This window comes from Catharus ustulatus, chromosome 17 (assembly GCF_009819885.2).
Source record: "Catharus ustulatus isolate bCatUst1 chromosome 17, bCatUst1.pri.v2, whole genome shotgun sequence".
NCBI lineage: Eukaryota > Metazoa > Chordata > Aves > Passeriformes > Turdidae > Catharus > Catharus ustulatus.
The window spans coordinates 7,205,560-7,230,152 of NC_046237.1; the positions used below are offsets into that span (position 1 = coordinate 7,205,560).

Below are 24,593 nucleotides of genomic sequence, written 5' to 3' on the forward strand. Positions count from 1 at the left end.
CTTGCCAATAGGCTCCCTCCATCTTTCTTGACAGCCCTTTCAGGAACTGGAAGGAGCAATTAGGTCACACTGCTTCGGACCGGGCCGGTACCAGCGGCTCCGCGGGAGGCTCACGGGCACTCGGGGCCCGGTCTCGTTCCCGTACTCCCGGGCTGCACCGCCTGCTTCGGTTTGGAGCGTTCACGACTCCCGGTAGTCCCAAATCCCTGTGCCCCAGGGTTCCCGTATTCCCCCGGTCCCAAATCCCTGTGCCCCAGGGTTCCCGTGTCCCCCCGGTCCCAGATCCCCGTGCTCCAGGATTCCCGTGTCCCCGCGGTCCCAGATCCCTGTGCTCCAGGGTTCCCGTGTCCCCGCATTCCCGGCAGTCCCAGACCCCTGTGCTCCAGGATTCCCGGCTGTTCCGCACCTCCCGCGGCGCCGTTCGGAATCCCCGCGCCGCTGTCACGTGCCGCGCCAACACGTTCGGGCGTCACTTCCGGCGCGCGCTCTCGCGAGAGCGGCGGCGTTGCCCCGGTAACGGGCCGGGAAGGCGGCGGCCATGGCGGGCCCGGGCCGGGAGGATCCCGGTGGATCCCGGGCCGGGGTGTCGGGGAGCGAGCGAGGCTGCGGGCTGGTGGAGTCTCATGAGAGGCCCCGGGCAGGAGCAGCGCAAGCCCGGTGGGGTTTGAGCGCTGCCGGGTGTGAGGGAAGCGGGTTCTGCTCCCCAGACCGGCCCTGGGCGGTTCAGCCGGAGGGTTCCGCCGCCGCTGCCCCCGGGGCGGAGGCCGAGCTTCGGCCCCGAAGAGGCGCAATATCGGCTGTTCGCTCGCGAAAAGCTGCATTTCCAAAGCCTCCCAGCCCTGTAGGGATCCCCCGCACCAGGGCTGCCCGGGACTGGCGTTTCTCCCCTCTTGAACGGCTGGGGAGCGTGTGATGAGCGATGCCCTTGGCCAGACTTTGTCTGCAGTGCCCTGCTGTGCTTTGTGCTGGGCCACCCTTGGGCGGTGCTGCACGCAGGAGAGGGCAGAGCACGGCAGGATTCTTTGTGAAACCCACGACGTTTGAGGTGGGAGGGTTCTGTGGCTTTTATGTTGAGCCTCGCAGCTCCTGCGTTAGGAAAAGTAATGAATTCTGACGGGTCTCTTTTGTTAGGGGTGAATGTGCCGCTCCTTTGTTCCCAGCTTTTCTTCAGCACGGTGCTCCCACCCTTCAGTCCCCTGCCAGTGTATCCAGGCACATCCAGGAGCGGCTTTGTGGGCATTCCAGGTGCTCAGGCCTTATGATTGTGGTGAACTGCTCTGGATTGATGGATTACCCAGTTTTATAAGAATCTGGTTTTAATAAATGCATAGGCATGGTTTACCTGTTTCCTCACAATTTGTAAAACTATGTTTTATGCAGCTATATGAGAGAGAAGGCAGGAAGAAAATACTTTGTACTCATCTCTGTGGTTTATTGCTGTATCTCATGCTCTCACTGCATAGAGGTAGAGCAGGATGTGGCTTCTTTTATTATAGCTTTAAAATACTTCACTCCTGGCCAGCTGCAGAGCTTGTTTGTGTGTAGAACAGTTCTGATATTAAAAGGAACAGACCTTAAACTATGTAAGTTAAACATTGTGTGATCTGTTCTGTTCCCAAACTCGTCGTGTTTCCTGTGTCATTGTGTTGGGTCAGGGGACCCTCATGAGTGTTGCTGTTTTGGTTGCCAGCCTTTAAATTCCTTGAGCTGAACTTTCCTGGATCATAAACTGTCTTTAATTGCAGGGAATGGGCTGGAGAACACTGAGTTATTCCTGTGGATCTTTTTGTGCTCCACACAAAATTTAACAGCTGGTTTTGCTCGTGTTTCTGACTGTGAGCTCTTTAATGTGACACCAGCCACACACGATTAAGCTGCAAAAGAAATTAGTTTGTAAAGATTGTGAAATGGGAATATGAGAAATGTGAGATAACTTTAGGGGAAAAAATAGAACTCATAAATACATGGAATATCCTGTTGTTGTTATTTATTGTAAATACATCTTTCCTACATGGAAGAACAATATCAATAGTGTATCAAAGGAGATTATTTTGCTCTATTTCAGTGCTGTTGATAGAAGAAGTGTCACCTGCTGAGAGAGGGGAGCTGGCAGGTGACCAGCCCAAGGCAGGAGGGGGCTGTGAGTCAGCAGGTGCCCATGTCCAACAGCAAACATGAGTCAGCTCCTGGAGGCTGCTCCTCTGCACCACTGACCTCACCTGACCAGAGCTGCAGGCTGCCTCCAGCACTGCTGGCCTTCTAAAAACAGAACAGAGGAAATGGGTTCTAAGTTTAGAGGGGGAAATGTATTCCTTGTTGTGGAGGTTTAGTGAAGCTGCAGCATCTGTTGGGATAAAGACATGATAAATAAAGGTGTTGGTCTCACGCTGGGTTGTCATCTTGGTGTTTGTCTGCCTAGGATAAACCCTGAGTGCTCACAAAGCTGGAGTTTGGAGGGGGAGAGAGATTTCAGAACTGTGTCGAGCAGCACAGAGGGTTTGACAGTCCCTCACCAGCCTGTCCTTGCCAGCCCAGCCAGGAGGAACCAGCCCATCTCCACTTCTCACTCATTCCTGGGTTTTAACATCTTGGATAAACTATTTTTCATTTTCAAGAAAAAAACAGTGTACAAAATAAAAACCTTGTGAAGGATGATCCTTAATCTCTGTGGGGAAGTGGCTGAACCACACCAGAGACCCCAGCAAGGGGAACACGAGCTGTGCAGAAATGCAAAGTGAATAATGGCCATGTTTGCTCAGAGGCTGCCCAGGCAGGATCTCCCTCCCCAGATGAATTCCAGATGCTGCCAGAGGAACAGGAGTCTTCAGGAGTGGGACAGAAGAGCCGCAAGGGCCAGCTGTGAAACTCCTGTGGTTGGCTTGAAGGTTATTTTCCCCTTTTCAGATAGGGGAGGGCTGAGTTGCCATTTGTTGTCTTTCTGAGTCTTTTGTTTGTCCTCCAAATTATTTGATTTCTTTTAATCCTGGTAGTCCTGAGCCTTTCAGTCCATTTCCATTGCTGGGAAATAACGACACAGCTTCCACCTTGACCCTCCAATTCCTTTGCTCCCCATTTCTCACACAGTTTATTCCAGTGGGACACATGGCCATGGCACCTTGAAATCATTCCACACCCTTTCCTCAATAAAAGGAATAAAATGTGTGCTGGATTAATGCCAAAGGATCCAGAATGCTGCAAGAGGTTGCCAGACCCTCTTGGGACTGCTGGGAATATCAAAGCCAGAGTTCATCCTGAACAGAAGGGGGAAATCATTCCAGCAGTCAGTGCCTGGGATGGCTGCCTTCCTCTGATCGTGGCAAAGGATCTTTTGAAACACACACAAGATTACCTGTCAACTCCTGGAGATTCAATCCAAGGAGAAAGTGGAGAGAGTTGGAACTACAAAACAAGGCTTGGACAGAACAGGGAGCAGTTAAAGGTCATTAAAAAAACCTCCTGTTGCAGTGTGGATAGTGTTTTCATTTTATTCTGACTTAGACATTTTTTCTATTTTTCTTGCATGACAGTGTTAGAATAGGACACTAGGAGATTCACTAGGGGAAAAATTAAGAAACAAGAAAAATCTCTGTAATTCTAACTGAATTTAGTAGGCAGTGGCTGTGGCTTCTGCCCCGGAGCAAGCCAGAGCACTGGCAGGTATTCCAGCAACCTGTGGTTCTCTGCAGCAGCTGAAATTGTTTGGGAGTGTCTGCATTGCAGCGTGCCAGGAGATGTGTGGGTTTGGGAGGATTCCTTGCTGCCTCCCCAGTGTGTTCTCTAAAAGCACAGAAGCATTGGCCCCTGGCAATACCCACAGATGGAAATCATAGAAATTACAGAAAACAGATATAAAATTATAAGAAAATAGGACCTGCTGCCTAGGGTGGGGGAGAAACCCAGAGAATTCTCACTGAAATCAAAAAGCTCCATTCTGCTCTTTCTCTACTTTTACAGCAGTTTCCTCCCTAAACTGCAGCTCATTTAGTGCCTCAGTGCTGGTGCAAAAAAAAACCCCAAATCAATCCCATGCCTAAAAACCTGCTGGGATCCCTCCCCCCTTTCCTGTTTGCCTAAAGCTGCTGCAGGTTTGGGGTTTGGGTTTCACACCTCAGCCCAGTCAAGCCAGACTCCCGACCTGGCCCTGCAGGTGAGGCTGCCGTGGAACGGCTGGTTTAAAAAAAAAAAAAAAAAAAAATTATTTTGCTTAACTCTGCTTTCGGCAAAGGAAAAAGCAGTTTAGCCCATCTCGAGCAGACAAGAAAGGGAGGAAGAGGAGGAAAAAATCCTCTTTCGCCAGCGCCCGGCTGGGTGTGTCTCGCCCCCCCGCCGTGGGGCTGTGTTCCTGGCAGGCAGGCTTGCCTGGGAGGGATCTGCCGTCAAAACCACCCAGGAAAGGAGGCCTGATACGCTCATTAATATTCTGAACTAGTGACCCTTCTTTTTCTTTCCACCCCTCGCCTTTCTCTGGGCGCTCCAGCCTCTCCCCGCCGCGGATGGCTGCAGCCCCCTCCAGCTGAGTCAGTCCTCCCTCCCCGCAGCATTGCAGCACCTCCGCAGCTCCTGCGCTCCCTCCTGCTCCTGCAGCACCGCTCCGCTCCCGCCGCAGCATGGCCAGCACCGTCTCAGGTAGGACAGGCGGCTTCTCGGGGGATTCACATCAATGCACTTCTAAAAACATCAAGTTTTATGTGATTTTTTATATTATTATTATGAAGGTTTTGTTGATTTTTTTTTTTCCCCTCGTGGGTTTCGGGGGAGTTCTGTGCTGAGGAGGCAGCTGGTATGGCAGCATTGTTCCCCTTCCTCCCCCATACACACACCCCTCTGATGCAAGATAGCAGGTGGGCTTTTTATTTTAATATGAATACACGTGTGATAAACTTGCCAATTTAAAGTATTGCTGCCATTTCATTGTGCCATTAGAAGATGCTGCTACGTGCCAATTAAATATTATTTTTGTAACATCGTAGAGCTTTTTTTTTTTTCCCTGAGAAAAAATTGCACGTGGTGCAGCTGGATGTCAGGAAATCAGAAACTGCCTTTTGTTTTGTGAAGATCATGAATTGCCTAAATGGGTAACGGAGAGGAAGACATAGACAAGAGTCAGTAATGCCTTAAAAAATCCCCCAAAGCCAACCAGAATAACCTGGATGGGGTTTTGTGTATTCTCCGGGCTTCCCAGCCCCAGATTTCTTGCACAGCTCTCATTTCTTGGCTCGAAGATGCTACAGGGGAGCGGTCCTCTGATGGCGTTGGGTGAAATGAGATGCTGCAAGGGAAGCCCTTGCTCCCTCCTGCAGCAGTACCGGGAATCACAGCGCGGCTGCCCGGGAACCTGCTCGGGTTTGGCTTCAGGATGCCCGAGGATGCTGTGCTGCTTCGGTCCAGCTTCCTAAAGACCCCTTTGACTGGGAAGAAGGGATTCAAGTGGCTGAAACTGGGAGTGTGGGTGAAGGAGAAGAAAAGCTTGAAATGGTACAATGAACAGTGGGTGGGTTTAGAGGGTCTTTTTCTTTTAGAAAACAGTTTTTTTTTTTCTTGGAATGACTGAATTCTGTAGCCCACAAAGAGGGGCTTGGGAGGGGGAAGCGAGATCCTGGAGGGCTGAGCAGGATCGACAGAAAAAAAGGAAGAGCAGGCAGTGCTTTGTGCCCCCCAGGCAGGGAACCAGCCCACGGGAGACCAGGCAACACTTCTTGCTTCTGTCAGTGCCATTTGCAGAGGTTTCCTGCCGTGCATTTTCTATTCCTTTTAAAACACCAGTAGATGCAGGGGGAAGAAGGACAGAGACATGGAAGGGTGTGTATGTGGGGGGAGTATAAGGGCGCAGCTAATCCTGAGTGGGCTTTGCATGCAATTAAAGACATAAAGCAGCTTTGTAAAAATGTATTTATGTCAGAAAACCTCCAGCTATTGTACATATTCCTGCGAGTATCCCTGTCTCAATGAACGTCTGCAGCAGTGCACTCTTGGGAGGTGCCACCCATCTCCTGCCTTCCCTGCCGAGCAGGATTGGACCTCGTTTGCGGACTGGGGGTGGGAGGGAAGGCTCAGACTTACCAGCCCTCTAAACCAAGGTTGCATCGAACTTGAGATGGACGAGGTGGTGGATGGAACACACGTAGGCAGAACATGCGATTTCCACTTGGTGCATTCTCACCCTCCCAACCGGCTGCATGCCCATAGCACATTTCATCCTCCCAAAGAGGCAGTTTTACTGTCAAAGAGACTTAAGATCATGATGAAGCGTGAAATGGGGCTTCCTTGTGACTCAGATCAAGCAGAGAAGCAGTGTCAAGCAGTAGGAAGTCATGGAAAGCTGAGCAGGAGGGAAGAGAATAGGGCGCTGTGTGCCAAGGGAGGGTCGGGCTGAGCCTCGCCCAGCTGCCTTTGCAGGAGCAGCTCCCCATCGCCTACAGCTCCTACAGCAGCGTGGAGAGCAGCCTGGAGAGGCAGGGGGAAAATAAACTAGGAATTAACTAGGAATTCTTCAATTAAGGAATGAATCTTGTTTGCTTTCTTCGCTATTTCCTTCTTTATTCTCAGCAAAAGCCCGTCCGTGCCGAGGGGAGGGCAGCTGCAGTCTGCGGCTGATGCCCGGGGGCTTACCCCCCTCGGGAAGATTCGCTCCGTTTGCTTAAACAAACAACCGAATCCTTGGGCTGAAAAGAAGCAGGGCTTGCTCCCCCGAGCCTGGCTGGCCTCTCTCTTTTCTCGCTGTCCCCTGAGGCGTTTTCTGCCGGCCCCGGGGGCTGTTTTGGGCGCAGGAGCCGGGATGGGCGGCACATGCTCAGTGCCGGCCGGGCTGCGGTGCCGGGCAGCCCGGGCAGGGCAGGGCAGGGCAGAGCCCTCGCACCTCCTCCCCTCGTGCAGCATCTGCACAGGGCTTTGTGCTTCTGAGCACAGACGGGGCGCCTGGCTGGGCTCTGCAGGGGTACGGAGCTCCCTGCACGGTTTGGAGCATCTGGGTGGAATAAAGAGAGCTGAGATTATGAAATGATGCAGAAGTGACAACCCCACCGGTTTCTCCAGCGCTGGCGTGTCTGAGAAGGTGGAGCCAAGAGAAGACACCAGGTTGTCATTGCTGGCCTCATCTCTGGGCATGGTAAATGGGCCTTGGCAGAGCCCAAGGTTTCCCTGTCCTGCACTGAAATGTGAGAGCTGAGGGACTTCGTGTAGCTCTGGGTTATCCCCTGATCCCTTTTCTGGGTGCCATTGAAGGGCACCATATGGTGTTGCCTTGTCCTGACATTTCTACTGTCCATTTCTACTGGAGAGTCAGAGTCCTTTCTATCAAGGTCTCCATCTCTCTGTGTTCTCAAGAAATTACTATTGTCTTTTTCTTTGGCTGTTGAAGAAGTCTATGTGGCCTTAAAAAATTATGGTTCTTTTATTGGGAATTCAGTTTTACATGCCAAAAAAGCCTATTATTGTAAGCATTTACATTTTTTTCACCAGTGTATCCAAACAAGGGATCTAAATAATTAGCAAATACTTATTCTTTCTGAAATATAAATAGCATCTTGTTTAATGGCACCATGTAGACTCTGAGAAGATGCTTCCATTCTCAAAGAAGCCCTTTCTTGGAATCTGTCATTGTTGGTTCAGATCTGGTGAAGGCACTGTTTTATCAGATGAACACATTTTCCTTCTTTTGAGTAAAAGCTGAGATTTAGTGGTCTGATGTGGCAACCAGAAGGCTGCAGACAAGCCCATTGTGACAGCAGTGTGGGCAGCAGAAGGGTGAACAGGGCCAATGATTCTTCATGACAATCCTTGGAGGGACCGAAGCTCACTCAAGTTTCTATATCCCTAAATTAACTGGAAAAACATGCCTGGATAATCCCTCCCAATTGTCCTACAGACATGGGTTTTACTCCTCCAGATGTGAGTTATCTTTTAAAAATTAAAGTCTGCCCTCCAGGGGGGAGTTAAACCACTGGGCTATGATTTAGAAAATAAAAGACCCAGAGATGATCCAAAGACCATGTGCATGTGCTGTGGCACTTTGGCACCTCCCAGATGGTGAAGAGTTGCTCAGCATATTTCTAAATACTTTTATTTTTTCAAGGTATACCTCAAGGTGCCCTGCTAGAGAATCCTATCCCCTCTGAATTTGTTTATGCAAATAGCACCACATATAATGGGGAAATGCAATAATCCTCAGTTAATGGGAAGGAAATCAAGATCCAAGGAGACCAAATGTCTGTGGTCACACAGCACATCTGTACCTGACACATCACAGCACTGGGCCCTGTCCTTGACTGTCTCATGAACTCCTGCCTCATCAGCTCCACAGCTCTTTGTCTCACCCAAACCTGACAGTGAAACCCGTGTTTGCCTCAAATCCACAAACACTCTGGGTCAGCTACTTCTGTCTGGTTCCTTCCTCTGCTTTACCAAGCAACACAGGCCATGCTTCTCTCCTTCCAGCTGTAACCCCCAGCCAGGGCTGTGCTTCACAGCTTGGGCCCTTCTCTGTTGCTGAGCCCATACAAGAGGAGATTTCCCTGGTTATTTTCCTGGCAGCAGCCCACATGTTCCAGTGCTACAGCTTGAGTGATTTGCTGATGCATTGGCTGTGCACAGCATGGGTTGTTGTGACATTCATGAGCTGCCAATAAAACCTGGGGGGAAGGAGGTGGGTGATTGGAAACCATTCCTGGGCAATAGTTTAGCAGATGTCTGACAGAAGGCAGGGTAAACCTCACATCTGCCTGTTCACATGGATGATTCCACATGCGCCCGTGGTAACTTCTGGGCCTGGATCTTGTGATGTCCCTATACCATAAGTGTGGAGTACAACTACTGAGCTGACAAAAAAACCCCAAACCCCTCAAAAAAAACCCAATCAACCAAAAAACAAAACAAAAAACCACCAACAACAAAAAAACCAGTGGTGTTTTTTGGTTCTGCAAGATCTGCTGCTGACTTCTTTGTGGAAGCTGGGGAGCAAGAAGCTGGAGGTGCATTAGACCAAAGTTTTGGCCAATATTTTTATGGCAGGATTCATAGCAGGGGAGAATTTCTAGAGCCTGCTGTACACTCGAGGCTTATTGAGGACTCTGGTTGCTGTTCTTGCGTGTGTGGCATTGCAGTCTGTGCTGGAGGTCTCAGTTCTCTGTCTTCTGTACCTTCTGTTTAAGCTTTGACTGCATTTATAATTAGCTTTTCTTATTTGTTCATGAGATAATATTCATTATGGAAGCAATTCTTACTTCTCTGAAGTTATCTTCACAAACCAAATTATTTTCTTGTAATAACCTTCCTCTGACCTTGCTATCAGACAGAGCACATCCAGTCTAATCCATTTAAATTTCACATAAATTAGCCTTGCTCTGCCTCTGGTTCACTGTGACTGATGCCAAGTTGTGCTGAGATGGCCTCACTCTGTTTTGCTGGATACCATTAAATACCACCCCAAAACCTGGCTGCAGTTTAGTTTTATGTATTTAGGAAACAGAAAACAAAACTTTTTAATGAATAATAGGTTTCAAGCCCCACCATCCAGGCACATCATGAGCAAGGAAATGAATCCCACTGCTCCTGCACCACACCATTCCCAGCTGTTCCTCCATCTCTGGCACCACCAGCACTTGGGGAGCAGCTGGATAATGTCTCCAGGGATTGACTTGGAGATAAACATTTTACATGGATCGATGGTGTGCACAGCACTCCTGCAAAGCAGTGGGGATATGGAAATGCAGGATGTTCCTACAGCACTAGAGGGAGCGCAGGAAAGGAGTCACTAGAGAGAGCTGGGAGCACCCTGAGCCTCCTGGTGCCTTGGTGAAGGCTCAGGACATCTCCCTTCTTCTCTTTGCAACAGGGAGAAAGTGATTTTTCCCAGGCAATATGTTCTATTGTAATATAATAATAATGCACAAATAAAAGTAAGATGAAAAATTTTAATGATGACTGATTGACTCATGGGGTGTGGAATAAACCAAACCAGAATCAGCCTGTGCTGATTGCAGGGCATAAATGTTTGGAAAGGTTGAGGAACTGACTGCACCTTTATGGATTGTAGCTTAATCACTGCTCAAATTCCTCTAAAGCCAACAAAATGTGAATTCACTCCATTTTACAGGATGGGACACTGATATTTTCTTTAACTTCTACAGTTTATTCACTTCTTGGTTTACACAACTCAGTAATTTGCAATGTTTCAACCCAGTTCTGCTATGACAGCAGTGAAATGTTATGACACAGCGATGAAGACCATACCAGAGTGAATTCATTTGCTGCTGATCCTTCTATTGCAGTGTTGGTCTTAAAAGAGAAGTGAAATGTCAGTAATTCATACCTGAGTGAGCAGCCTGTCCTAATCCTCTGCCCATAAGCAAGGCAGAGTTCTTGTTGCCCCTCTGAGACTGAAGCAATGCTTTGGTATCAAGTCCCTGAAGACCTGAGTCAGATTAATTTATACAGAAATGAAATATTTGCTCAGTGCAGGCTGAATTTATTTTTTACAAAGTTAACAGAAGTAAAAATGCTAATAGATGCTCAAGTAAAAAGTTCAGCATTCCCTATTTTTTCTTAAAATACATATATTTGTGCACTAGATCCATCATTTCTGGGCAGAAGCTCCTTAGCCATGTCATATTCTGGCCAGCCACATGTCTTTTCATGGCTCAAAGGTTTTGTCCACTGGCATAAATATGTCCTCAAGACCTTAAATCTATTGCAAATGGGAGTGCAGATTCTTCTGAAACAAATCCTAGTGCTGAGATTGCCAATTTTTACCCCTGAGTTTTAAGCAGCTGTGATTGAGCCAAAGTCTTGCTTCAGGAGATCTCAGGTTTGATCTTCACTGACACAGGTTCCTAAACAGTGACCCAGAGGTTATGGATCTTCCTTTTAGTTACTGAATCACAGGGTGCCTTTTCTTGTCTTAACCTGATAAAACAATTATTTGTCACGGAATGGTGAGTGCAAGGCCACGACTGTAATACTTCTGTGTCCCACAGGTGTAATGGCTGGCTCTGGAGCACAGGGGTGGGGATTTCAGGGATCCATGGAGTTCTCAGGGCATAGATCAGGGACTCCTCAGGACATGAATGACATTGAGGGTTCAGAGAAGGGAACAGAGATGGGGAAGGGTCTGGAGCACCAGGAGTATCTAAGGGAGTTGGGAAGGTTCAGCCTGGAGGAAAGAAGGCTCGGGGGGGACCTTCTGACCCTCTACAACTCCCTGGCAGGAGGTGCAGCCAGGTGGGGCTCAGCCTCCTCTCCCAGTGAACAAGTGACAGGACAAGAGGACACGGCTCTTGTCGTGGGGTGCCAGGGGAGGTTTAGATTGGACATTGGGAAAATGTTTTCACCGAAATGGCTGTCAATCCAGGCTGCCCAGGGAACAGGTGGAGCCACAGTCCCTGGATGGATTTAGAAGCCATGTAGATGGACACCTGGGGACATGATTTAGTGGTGGGCTTGGATGGACCTGATGATCTTGGAGAGCTTTTCCAATGCAAACAAATCTGCGACGATTCTGTGCTCCTGTGATTCTACAATCACTTCAGGAGTCCGTCCCTGTCCCTCTCCATGCCCGGCCCCCGCAGAGGTGCTGAAGGGACAGCTCCGGCCGGGGTCCGGTTCTGAAGGGACAGCTCCGGCCGGGTCCTGCCCAGGGTCCGGTTCTGAAGGGACAGCTCCGGCCGGGTCCGGTTCTGAAGGGACAGCTCCGGCCGGGTCCGGTTCTGCAGGGACAGCTCCGGCCGGGGTCCGGTTCTGCAGGGACAGCTCCGGCCGGGTCCGGTTCTGCAGGGACAGCTCCGGCCGGGTCCAGTTCTGAAGGGACAGCTCCGGCCGGGTCCGGTTCTGCAGGGACAGCTCCGGCCGGGGCTCAGCTCCCGCGGTGCCGGGGGGCTCGGGCCGCTCCGCCGCCCCCTCCCCGCTGCTCCCCGGCCCAGGGCAGTGCCCGGCACTGGGGCTGCTCGGGCCCTTGCCCCGCCGGTCCCCGGGGCCGCGGCAGCTCCAGCCCCGCTCCCGGCCCCTGTGCCGCTAATTGCGTCTGACGGCTGGCGCCGGGGGGCAGCTGCGGGAAGGACACAGAGCGCTCCCAGCGCTCACCACAGCCCAGGACCTTTTGTCCTCTTGCTCCTCTTCATTTTAATTGACAGGGAGGGACGGTCAGTTCGCTCTGCAGAAGGGAAAGCAGGACAGGGGGGATCCCGATGGAATGGACGCAGCTGTGGAATCACCACGGCAAATCTGCTTGAAAGGCAGGGAATGCAGCATGGAATCGTCTGCACACAGTGCCACTGCTGAAGCCCAAGTCATGAAATACAAAGCACTGTGCTCTGTGACAAGTGCTGTCAGGAAATTAAATTGAATTAAATGAGGGGACCAAGGGTGTGGCACTTCTGCCTTGTGCCTTGGTTTCACCAAGACCAGACATAATGGTGGAGCAACGACCTTGTTGACTGGTTTGTTTGTATTAAATGATAACGTCTAAATGATAATAAATGATGATGTCTCTCATCTATTCCCAGGGATCCTCCTCAGGGCTCTTGGCAGCACAATAGGAGATGCATTAGCTTCCTGCTCCATGCCACGACTTTGGGCCTCTCAGAGGCTCTCCAGAGGTTTTGTTCATTAAGAACAAAATCAGAGATGTCCAGCTGCCACTGCTGGTGTAAACTATTCCTATTTAACAGCAGGACTGGGAAGGAGATTCAAGTCAGAATGGGGAGCAAGCTAAAAAGTGTTCAGTCAAGATCTGAGCTTCAGGGATGGTGGTTTAGCAAAAGAAGGGTGTTAATTTAGGGTGAAGTTCTGTACCTAGGAGGAAAAATAAGTGCAAGCATGAAGCAGGTATAGATTTTCCCACTCAATTAGCTGTGGGAAGACAGAGGAGAATACCTGATGTTCCTAAGGGCATGTGATACACGCAGTGTTACTTTTTTTAGAATTGTTCTGTGTCTAATGCCTCTTCAGATCACAGAGTTCTGGGGATTTCCCTGTCCTGGCCCGGGGGAGGGTCTTCTCCGAAGGAGGCATTGGAAGCCGAGTTGCAGAGTCACCTCTGGCTGGAGCATGAAATGAGCTCAGTACAGAGGGGACAAACCAAGGCAGAAGCAGCAGGATATGTGGGGAATCCAGAGGCAGAGCCAAGGCAGGCCAGCAGAATGCCTGTGCCTGTGCCCAAGGAACCAGCCCATGTCCTCACAGGACCCATGAGGCAGCAGCACCCACTGCTGAGCCCCAGCTGCTGACCTGCCACGTAGGAGCGATGCTGTGAGGGTTTCACTGATGTGATAAAGAGCGTGACAGCCTGACAGAGCACCTCACTGACTTCAACTCCTTCTATTCTGAGGTTCTTTGTCAGCAGTGTGCAAACAGTTCACTATCTTAAATGTGCTGAACTCCAAAAATACAGGAGAAGATTGCCCCAGAAGCAGATGGCTGCAATCTGTGTTGGGGCAGCACTTGTGATCACTGAGGATGCTGTGGTGCATCCTCCAGTCACAGAACAATGAGCAAACTGGAGGGCTCACAGCAGCAGAGCTCGAAAGGACTTTGTGTTTCCTGTCCTCTGCAGAGGATGGTTACTGTGGTCACAGACTGTGCCAACCTTCTGCCTTCTGCGGTGGCAGAATCCACTCACATCCTTCCTGACCTGCTGCTGCAGGGCAGGGGTACCTTGTGAAGGTGGGGTCCAGCTCTTCCCCTGGTAGCTGAGCCCCTGAACAGTTTCATCACTCAAATGCCCCTTTGTTCACATTGCTGACTTCTTTACCCTCACCTCAGAAATGCTGAATTGTGAAACATTCCCAACTCACCAGGGCTTGAGCAATGTTTCCAGGTGTCAGTGCACATAATTTATCTCAGAGACTGGAAATTCCACTTCTAATGGAGAAAGGCTGGGGCAGCTGTCCCAACATGTTTAACTAAATGGGTGCTGCATTTATGGGTGGAGGGAAAACCCTGCACAGAAACTCATACCCCTAGATGTGTTAAATCCCTGCTCTGTGTGTTCCCATAACATTTGCCACACAGATAATTTAGGCTGCTCTAGGTCAAACACTCCTTGGGGACCTTTTGGCAAGCTATGGCAGCATGGAAACATCTCCACAGAGTCTGGGAGCTGCAAATGGGATTTCCTGGCAGCATGGAAAAGCCTCCATAGAGTTGGATAGCTGCAAATGGATACTTGCTTAATTTCTCCATGAAAAGAGACGCTGTTTTCAGTAGAATCTCTCTCATTGCTCTTTCATATTTTTCAGCCTACAAGGAGAAAATGAAGGAGCTGTCTCTGCTCTCCCTCATCTGCTCCTGTTTCCACACCCAGCCCCATCCCAACACCATCTACCAGTATGGAGGTAGGTAATCTGATCCCACAGGAGCTCCAGCAGTGTTTGGATTATTCTCCCACAGGCAATGTGGGAGCTTGCCAGAGTCAGAGTCTCTCTGCTTCATGCTGAGGTGACATACAAGGTATTAACAGCAATGTGACCTTTCTGTAATTATGCCATGACTTTAAATTAACTGCATTTGCATGGAAGGGATGAAGGTGATCGCTAATCAAGAAATTCTGGAGACAAAACAAAATCACCACGATCAGGACATGGGAAAATCCTAATTCCTGTGTGAGGAGCTTGGTGACCTCAGGTCACTCTCCTGACTGGCACACGTTCACAGAGTCACTGTTTTTTTCCCCACAAAGATATGGAGGTGAAGCAGCTGGATAAGAGGGCATCAGGCCAGAGCTTCGAAGTGATCCTGAAGTCCCCTTCAGATTTATCTCCTGAGAGCCCAATCCTTTCCTCCCCTCCCAAGAAGAAGGACCTGTCCCTGGAGGAGCTTCAGAGGAGGCTGGAGGCTGCAGAAGAGCGGAGGAAGGTAAGATGTCCTGTAGAATCAGTGACTTTTGTGCTACTAATTGTACCAAATCCTAAAACTCAGCAGGAGTAATCTAAACCAGCTGGGAAGTGTTCTGACACTTGTTATTCCACTGTAAATTGTCAGAGACGTAGGAATCATGGAGTGAGGTTCTGCAGTGTGATTTAGGCAGGGAATTCAACTCCATCATCATCATCATCATTGTGTAGATGTGGCACTTGGGGAATGGGTTAGTGATGAGCTGGCCAATGCGGGGGGAACTGTTGGACTCAATATCTCAGAGGGCTTTTCCAACCTAGACAATTCTACGATAGCAGGAAAAAATTTTCAGAAATTCTGAATGGGCTAAATAAGAATATCAAATGAAGTTGTGTCTGCTGACAGCACTAACACTGCCAATATGAAGACGGAGAGAAAAACACAGAATCAGAGATATTCTGGTCTTTTAGAAGAATGAGACAGAAAACTACAAGTGCTGCTTTCCTGGGGCAATGATCTAAACCAGAAAGGGTTCATTAAATTAATCAGTATCTTCCAAGCAAGAAGATTGTGTTATGGGTGGAGGGGGTGGCAGGGTGGTCAGAAAGCCTCTGTGGGAGATGAGGGCTGGCAGAGCCTCTGTGGTGGCCTCACCCCCGTGCCTCACAGACCCAGGAGGCGCAGGTGCTGAAGCAGCTGGCGGAGAAGCGGGAACACGAGCGGGAGGTGCTGCACAAGGCGCTGGAGGAGAACAACAACTTCAGCCGCCTGGCCGAGGAGAAGCTCAACTACAAGATGGAGCTGAGCAGGGAGATCCGTGAGGCACACCTCGCTGCCTTGAGGGAGCGGCTCCGCGAGAAGGCGAGTGGGACCCTGGGACTGGGTGCTGATCCTCGTGGAAAAATGGGGTCTGGTCCCAGGGGGATGGGGGAAGGGACAGGGTGTTTTCCTGGTGGTGGTTGCTGAGGAGGAGCTCTGCTCCAGAGCAGCATGAGGAGGGGGGTTATGTCCTTCAAGGTCAGTAGAGAACATAGCCTGGATAATCCTGAGAAGTGCAAGTCCAAAGCCACAGCATCAGGCGCACTGAGGGCTGCACGGCTGAAGGGTTTTGCAGGAGAAAGGAGCCAGGAGATTCCATCACCTCCAGGCTCCCACAGATGATTCTTCACTCCTTGCAAGTGTAGCCCCCTCCCCTCGGGGTGTTTTGGATGGGAAACTGGTCTCTTTTTTTATGTCTGATGCAAATCCTGTGTGCAGGAGGAAAGTACTGATCACAAGAGCAGGGTGTGTTAGCCGGGTGTCATCTCTCCCGTCTTTGCAGGAACTGCACGCAGCCGAAGTCCGCAGGAACAAGGAACAGCGGGAGGAGATCTCTGGATAAAGGGCTTTTCTACACATCTAGCACCTGATTCTTGTTAACAAACCAACCAGTCGACCAACCAACACATTTTATTTTGTTTGTCTAGATGCGACATTCAATTCTCCATCCCCCCTCCCCGGTGTTTGTCCCCCAGCTACACGCTTCTCTCTGCATCCCTAATTGTGCTTGTGGGGATTCACAGATCATAGGGACCTCTAAGCAGAATAGCAACTAGTTCACATCAAATAGAGAATCAATCAATCGATCAAACAGCTTCTTTGGAGGGTTTTGTCCTTTTTTTTTAAAAAAAATATTTCTTAAACTGATGTAAAGGAAAAAAACCAAAAGAAGACATTAATAAATTCAACCAGCAGTGTCACAGAGATACGGATTTCTTATCCAGGGCTTTTCCTCCTCTTGGTGTTTGCTCTGAGCCAAATATCAGTTTCAGAAAAAATGAGAAATAAGTGATAATTTCTATATGTGAAGTAAAATAGGAAGCAGCCCCCTGTTTGCCCATGGTAGGAGGGAGGAAGGAGAGGGATGGATGGCTCAGGAGTTGCAGTGTGCAGAGCCCCCATCTTTTGGCTGCCTCCAGAGCCAGCCCAGGTAGGCAGTGACCACAGTCCTCATCTTTTGAAGCTTTTGAGAACCAGTGTGGAAGCAGGTGAGGGGCTCCACCCAAAGCTTGGTGCCAGGTGCCGCATCACAGCAAGTGCCTGTCACAGTGGGCACTGCCTGATGCCCTGGCTGGCCACTGAGCTGCTCTCTCCCTGGCTGAGCAGGAGCTGAGAGGTCTTGTCTGCTCTGCCCACAGAGCCATGGGTGGTGATTGCATTCCCAGCTCCTGGGAGCCCTGGGAGAGACCCTCAGTCCTCTGTGGGCTCCCCAGTGCTCCCACAACGTAGGATTCCACTCTGATAGGAAAGCAAATGCAACAGAGACTGTGCACGGTTGTGAAATGGCCTTTTAGTGAACAGGAAAATCCTTCCCTCTTTCCAATGTTGGATGTGGCTCTTTGGGGCCATCACAGGGCATCACTGGACACCAGATCCTGAGGTTCTTTTCTGATCTCCACAGAACTCCCAGCTGGATGTGGGAGGGATCCCTCCATGGCCATGGTTTGATATCAGGGGACTCTGCTCCTAAAAGGAAGGGCTACCTTACTCCCAAACCCCTCCTCTTGGGCTGGGGGGAGGACAGGGCTGTTAGAAAGCTCCTGTGCTGTCAGTGACAAAAGAAAATTAGATTTAGGGCAAAGAAGGAAACTGAGGGTTGAATTTCTTAACAGTAGCTAATGATCAGTTTATAGTAGCAGCTGTCTTAGATAAGCATCTGTGTAGAGCGCGGCATCACCGCCAGCATCACCTCATCCATATAGTGACGAGACATTTTAAAAAGTTTAAAAAAAAATTTAAAAAGTAATTTAAATGAAATGTTTGTGTGTAAGAAATGGTTGAAACTGTCAAATGTCTGTGTCCCACGTTGGTGGGATCTGAGAAGGTATCTGCGAGATATTAACCCTGTCCTACTCTCTGTGGTGCTGAGTGTTTGCTTGGTGTGTAATTCTGACCTGGAGCTTGTTGTAAATACTGTTTTTAGTACTATGATTATTATGATTATTATTATCAGAAATATTGTGCTCATGAGCAAGAGTTGAAAACAAGAGAAATGGCCATTTTCACTCTCTCCTGGGGGCTCAGAAGGAGTCGGAGGCTGGGCCAGGTGAAGGCAGGGTGCCAGTGGGATGCTGGACCAGAGAGCAGCTGGAAAAAATGGGGAGCTGGAGGCAGCCGAGTCCTGCAGGCAGGGCGGTGAGAGCAGGGACGGCTGCCCCTCATGCTGGGAGGAGAAGGAAGGGCTGAGAGGAAGAATAGAGGTGATGCTTCAATTCTGGTACATATAATTTACTGTTGATCAAAACCTCCCCGTGTGGAAGTTCCAGGTGGTTCCCTGCAACCCCGTGGAAGCCAGAGGACCTGTCAGGTTTAGTATGTGCTGGAACAGAGCTGGAACAGCTTGTGCCAGTCAGAACCGTCCTCCCAAACAGCTCCTGAGTCTCCAGGCTCAATTCCTGCCTGGATCTTCCCTCTCCGTCCCTTGTGCTGCCCTGTGCCCCTCTCTTCCCCCTCCCTGAAGCCCAGATGGGTCTCAAGCGGGGACTTATTCTTGCAATAGCTTTTCCTGGCAAAAATTCCCATGGCGAGTGCAGAATGGCCTGGCAGATGGTGCTCATGCAGGTATGAGCACTGGGAAACCAATTCTTCTCCCCTCCATCAGGTTGGTGCAGTGAGGGACGGTGGATATGGCTGGAAAATGTGTTAGTGCAGGAGAAGCTCCTGCACCAGAGGAGCAGGGATGTGCAGGGAGAGGTGTGCATTGCTAATGTCAGGGAGCTGCTGCCAAGACACGTTGTGCCAAGGAAACAGCCTCACCTGTGGGGCCAGAGGCTTTCTGTGTCCTGGAGCCGTGTTTGCCTGGTGCAGATGGATGCAGTAGGGATGTTCAGGAGCTTGTCCAGTGCTACTGGGCACTATCAGGGAAATGTGTGACTGCTTTGGCTGCACGGTGTCAGCTGGATGAGAGGTGCCCACCCACTGCTCCAAATCCATTGTGGCCAGGAGCTCATGCAGCACTGTGCCCAACCTGCAGCACATGGCACGAGCCAGGATCATGGTTATTCCATGCCTTTCCATATCCCTTCATGCTATTGGCTATGTGCAGCTGCATACTTCATGCCTCAAACGAGGTTGATTAAGTATCCTCATTAACATCCTTACTGCCCCAGCCTATGTCATTCCTGGAGCATTCCCATGTGCCATGGATGTGGACACGGCATGCAACCCCCCAGTTCTCGGGGTCTCCTTCCTTATTGTGGGGCTTGAGGTCTCCAGTGATCCCTGAAGGTGTTTATGAATCAAATTCTGAACCAGTAGTTTTCAGCCCCATTTTTGCAGCAGCATGTGGACATGGGAATGTGCCTTGTAGGGGGAGCATCCTCAGGGCACCCACAGCATCCTTGCCCTGACCTCAAGTGTGGCAGCAGTGTGAGGGAGGAAAGCCAGGAGGGTGACATTGTGATGTGCATGCATAGGCCTTCCAAGAGCCTTCCTGGAGAAGAGCCTTTGACTCGGGCAATAAAGAGGAGCTGAAGCTAAATGAGCTCCCAGCCAGCACCAACAACAATTGGTGAAGCTGTATGAGAGCCAAGAACCTGGCCTCACAGCCCAAATTACAGCTCTGTGCCCACCTTATTCCATACACAGAGCTCAGCTCTGCCTGTAAATTGGCACTTCCAACTGCTTCTGGACTGAGCCTATTTCTTGTCTTATTATTTTGGAGTCATTAAAAAATCTTGCTCTAGCCCAGTTGTGAGGTTCCCTTTGAGTTGACCTTCCAGGGCTGGTGGAGTTTGAGGAGTTGTATGCATCCTACCTCGGGGGTAGGTCAGTATTGCTGCTCCCTTTCAAATGTAAACTTCAGCTTGCTTGCTTTAGCTTAGCCCTGCGTGGCTCTCTGGCCCTGGCTCTGCAATCCTGCCTCGTGGGGTTGGTTAGACCCCTCCCATGGCATTCCTGCCCCCCTCGCAGTGGCTGTGCACCCGGCCGTGCACACGCGCACAAACGCATCCGTGGAAACGATATATGCACATACACTCTGATACCACTTGAAATGAGTCAGGGAATGGCTGTTACGGTGCTAGAGATTTCTTACTCTCCACGCTAGGGACGAGATGACATAGCAAGACCAATAAACTCCACCTCTGTAGTCAGCTGTCTTCAAGTAAAGCAGCAGAGGGGCACTGGCCCATGCCTAAGTGTGGGTGCTCCATGGTCCCTGGGGTGCAGGGATGCAGGGCACAGCTGGGTATCCCTGCCCTGTGCCTCAGTTTCCCACACCCTTTGAGAAGGGGACATAGATGCTCCCTCCCCACGGGAGCCTCCACATCTCTAAAGTGCTCTGAAATGGAAAGTACCAAAGTATGGAGTCAGGATACGCAGCCCCGGCCCGTGGCTGCAGGAGAGGGCTGGAAGATGACTGTGTGGGCACAGGGCTGAGCTGTCACCCCAGGGCTCAGCACCCCAGCTGCCCTCTGGGCAGGATGTGCTCCTCCTGCCACAGCTGGGCTCACCATCCCTTGTGCTGGGTGGGGAGCTGGAGCAGTGTCATGGAAAAGACTTTCCATCCCTAACAGAGCCTTGTCCGGTTCCCTTTGGTCTGCCACGTGCATTTCATTGTCAACTTGAGGTTGTTGTTGTGCAAAAGAAGTGATCATGAAAAAAAATAAAGGAAAAAAAAAAGAAATAAAGTTGGTATGAAACTGTTCTGTGTCTGTCTCTCTCCAGAAATGGGTTGTTTTAGTTCCAAGGCTTCTCTTTGTATTGTGAGAATACTAATAAACAACATTAAATAGAAGATTGATCTAAAGATTTAACAAAATAGACCCTAATCCTCTGAATGCTTAGTGACTGCTTTTTCACACAGCATAAAAGAGGCAGAAATTGAGAGTTTATCACCATTCTCAGAGGGACAAAGTAATAAATGCTTGAATGAGGGTCCTGCTGTCACTCCTGTGGCTGGGAGTGAGGCTGTGCAAAGCCTTTACACAGTAAGATCAAAAAAGATATAAAACAGTTACAAATACAACAAATACAGTTCTAGAAACCACATGAGCTTCTTTATTAAAAACTCCAATGCTTCCTTCAAGAGCTTTTCCTGAGAAAGGATCCAGCCTGGGCTGGACAGAGTGGGAGGGAGCAGCGTGTAGCCCTCAGGGAGATGGGGGACCCCCGCATGGCCAATGCTCCCAATCCCATCCCTGGAGCCAGGTACACAAAAATGTCCAAAAGCTGCAACTGAAACCAGGGAAGTTTGTAATCCACAAGGACATGTGGGGGAGTGTGCCTGCCTGCTTTCCCCACTGCTGAGGAAAGGTTCTCCCACTCTCCTTTTGCCACCACAAGCAGTGCCCAATGTCTCTGGCCACTGTCCTCCCTGTCCTTGAGGGGATATTGAAATAGCAGCATCCCCCTGGGCTGTCCCACATCTTGTGATCCCATCAAAATAACCGGTGTGGGAGACTTTCCACAGAGCTCAGCAGCTCAGTGCACAAGGAGACAAACCGAGGGGAAGTCAGGGGGGATAAATTTTAATTCCCAGGGCAGTGTTGTGTAAGGGCAGGGAGGACAGTGCCAGGACAGTGCTGGGGCCATCACGGTGGTGGCAGTGGCAAGCAGCCCATGCCTGATGCTTTCCCCACGTGTCCTCAGGATGCTGCTGCCCGCACAAACAGGAATTCTATTTTTGCAGCTTGACCTTCCTGATTCTGGAGATAAAGACCTGACTGCAAACACAGCATTGCTCACTTCTCCTCTGAGACTTGATACAGTCCACTAACCCAGGCACTTCTAAAACATGGATGCAGTAACGGAAACCTTTGCATTCGTCTTAGGAAAACAGGCACAATCCTTGGTGCCAGCCAGTTTGGGATATATTGATGAGGCCAAGCACAGCCCCCTCCTAGCTAGTTAATTCAAGACACATCCTTCATCCTTTTCTGAAGGAGAAAACCACAGAGGCATGAGATCTGTTGGGGCAGGATGGGGCAGGAGGAGCGGAAGGAATTGTGGAGAGGCTCCCACCGCCTTCCAGCCCCGCCCATGTGCAGCCCTGAGTGCTGGAGACACAATACTGAAGGTTTGACCCACACTCTAGCACCCACAAATTCACAGAACCAAGGCATGGTTTGGTTCCAACCCCCTGCCATGAGCAGGGACACCTTCCACTGTTCCAGGCTGCTCCAAGCCCAGTCCAACCTGGCCTTGGACACTTCCAGGGATCCAGGGGCAGCCACAGCTTCCCTGGGCACCCTGTGCCAGGGCTCACCACCACCACCACAGGGAATAATTTCTTCCCAATAGCCAATCTAACCCTGCCCTCTGTCAGTGTGCCCTGTCCTGTCACTCCATGCCATGTCAAGAGTTCCTTGTGCAAAAAAATCAAGGAAACAGAATACCTAGGTAACTCTTGAAGGGATCCCTACAAAGTGCTTGAGCTGTGCCTGAGTAAAGGAAGGGATCAGAGGCTCTGCCAAGGTAAATGCAAACGCTCACCTGGGCAGGCCAGAAATTTTGCAGTGATTTGGTTTGAAAAATAACAGCTCACCCTATTTCAGCAGTCTGGAGCAAGTCTGATAAAGGGGCAGAGCAGGGAGCAGGTTAGGTGCTAGGAGGTGAAATCATCTCGCTCTCTGTGCTAGGAGGAGCCCAGGGACCTTCCTGTGGCCTGGGATCTGACTGCAAAAGCCAGGCTTTGCTTTCTAAGAGGCCACTGACTGCTGGGAAAATTGGAGCCGAGCAGCATTACTGAGGGTTTGATGCCTTCTTATCACCTTGATAAGGCCTCTGTTCTTGGGCACTGTAGGAAGATGGTTTTAGTGGAAAAAGGGACCTTTTATCTGTCCTGTCCAACGCCACCAGGGTCCCGAGGATGCAGCTGCCAGGGAAGACACCAGCAGTGGCTCTGGTAGGGAGACAGACAGGCTTCCATGGAAAAGGGAGCGTGAAATTACCCATTTCCAGTGGGAAATTTCACCTTGCTGGTTATCTTGCAGAAGGGAAATAAATACAATTCCTTGTGGAATATCACTTTAATGGTATTAACTTGGGTCAACTGGTGAAGGGGAACATGAAGCAAATAGAGGCAGCAGCTGCTTATCAGGCAGGGTTGGTTTGCATGGGGACAAAAAAAAAAAAAGGAAGAGACAATATAAATAAACCACCACAAATGTATCAGACAGGATCATTAGAAATTTGTGTAAAAAATACTAAACAGACCAAACACCACCTGAACACCTGTCTGGAAAAGCCACCCACCCAGTAGCTGTGAAAAGCTGACAGAATGGAAACACAGCGAGTGTTTCCAAAAGGGATTCATGACTTTTGGGGCCTCTGGCCTAGCTCATCCCTTCCCAGAACGTGTTAACCACCTACTCAAGTAAGTGCAATGTGGAAAAATCATGCAAAAAGTCCTCCGTGAGAAATTCTTGAGTGCCTCCCAAACCCTGGGCTTCACAGGCACAGAAAGAGCAGAATTTAACCAAAACCTGTGACAGCTCGTGGAGAGCAGCTCAAGACTTAGTGCTGATAACGACCAGCAGCACCTTGGGGATGGCTCAAACAGGAAAACAGACCCTGAATCAAACTTTTTAAATGCTGGAGATGGCCCTGGGGAGACCTTAGAGCCCCTCCCAGTGCCTAAAAGGGCTGGAAGAGAGATGGAGGGAGGATTTCGACAAGGGCCTGGAGTGACAGAGCAAGGGAACGGCTTCACACTGACTGAGGGCAGGGTTAGACAGGATATTGGGAAGAAATTGTTCCCTGTGAGGGTGCTCAGGCCCTGGCACAGGGTGCCCAGAGAAGCTGTGGCTGCCCCTGGATCCCTGAAGTGTTCAGCCATGAACAGCTGAGGGATTTCACAAAACCCTGGAGAGCCAGAGAGGGACACAGGGCTTGGGGGACACACACAGGGGGCACTCAGCCCAGGGGGAACATGGGGGTACATACAGGGGGCACAGGGGGAATACAGAACGTAGGGAAAGGATACACAGGGGACATGGCGGGCACAGAGGATTGAGGAGGGGGACATGGGACACACAGAGAAGGCATGTAGGATCTGGAAAAGGGGCATGCAAGGAATACAGGAGCAGGCAAGTGTGGGAAAGGGACATGCAGGAGAAAAGGCGTCGTGCAGGACCCCAGATGGGGACACGCAGTGGACGTGGGGGGCACACAGGAGACATGGCTGGGGGACACGCATGAGAACACAGCCCGGGGGGGACAGAGAGGGGACACGGGGAGCACGCAGAACCCTGGAGGGGGACACGGTGGGGCATGTAGAACCCTGGAGGGGGACATAGAGGGGACAAGGGGGGCACGCAGGACGCCAAAGGGAGATGCAGGGTACACGGTGCGCAGGCAGACAGGAGACACGGGGGGTGTGCGGGGCACAGGGGACACACACACGGGACCGGGGGGGGGGAGCAGGAACCAGGAGGAGGACACGCAGGGCACGGGTCGGGGGCAGACGGGGGGGTACAGAGGACACAGAGCGGGGGACACAAGGAGGGGGTGACAAAGGGGGGGATTCCCCGCAGGACCCCGCGCGCGGGGACCCCCCGGCCGCGCGCGCCGCGCCCCCTCCCACCCCCGCCCGGCGGCGGCGCAGGCGCAGAGCGCCCGCCCGGTCCCTATTTCACGGGGAGCGCGGGCCGCGGCGCCCGCGCCAAATAAGTCTCGGTAACCGGTGCGGGCCGTGCGCCTGCGCGGGGCCCGAGAGCCGCGCGGCGGAGCCCCGCTCCCCCCGGCCCCGCTGCCGCCCTGCCCGCGCCCACCGCCGCCCGGCCCCAGCG

The 24,593-nt window shown here is 50.8% G+C and overlaps 2 protein-coding genes across 3 annotated transcripts in view; one reads left to right on the forward strand and one right to left on the reverse strand.

Annotated features, from left to right (window-relative positions):
- The window catches only part of RTEL1 (regulator of telomere elongation helicase 1), a 46,611-nt gene extending 46,154 nt beyond the window's left edge, over positions 1 to 457 (reverse strand). Inside the window, exon 1 of one of the 2 annotated variants that reach the window (XM_033075321.1) lies at positions 407 to 457. The gene's annotated coding sequence lies outside the window, so the exon portion shown is untranslated. Of the gene's footprint in view, positions 1 to 91; positions 177 to 406 lie in introns of those variants that run through there. The other variant, XM_033075322.1, reaches the window with a different exon arrangement.
- Positions 458 to 4,348: 3,891 nt separating this feature from the next.
- Positions 4,349 to 20,508, forward strand: STMN3 (stathmin 3). The gene is made up of 5 exons (XM_033075326.2): positions 4,349 to 4,626; positions 14,229 to 14,324; positions 14,669 to 14,844; positions 15,493 to 15,684; positions 16,145 to 20,508. Exons 1-5 carry the CDS (start codon positions 4,608 to 4,610, stop codon positions 16,202 to 16,204), a joined length of 543 nt encoding a protein of 180 aa, XP_032931217.1. The 5' UTR covers positions 4,349 to 4,607; the 3' UTR covers positions 16,205 to 20,508.
- The last annotated feature ends 4,085 nt before the right edge of the window (positions 20,509 to 24,593 follow it).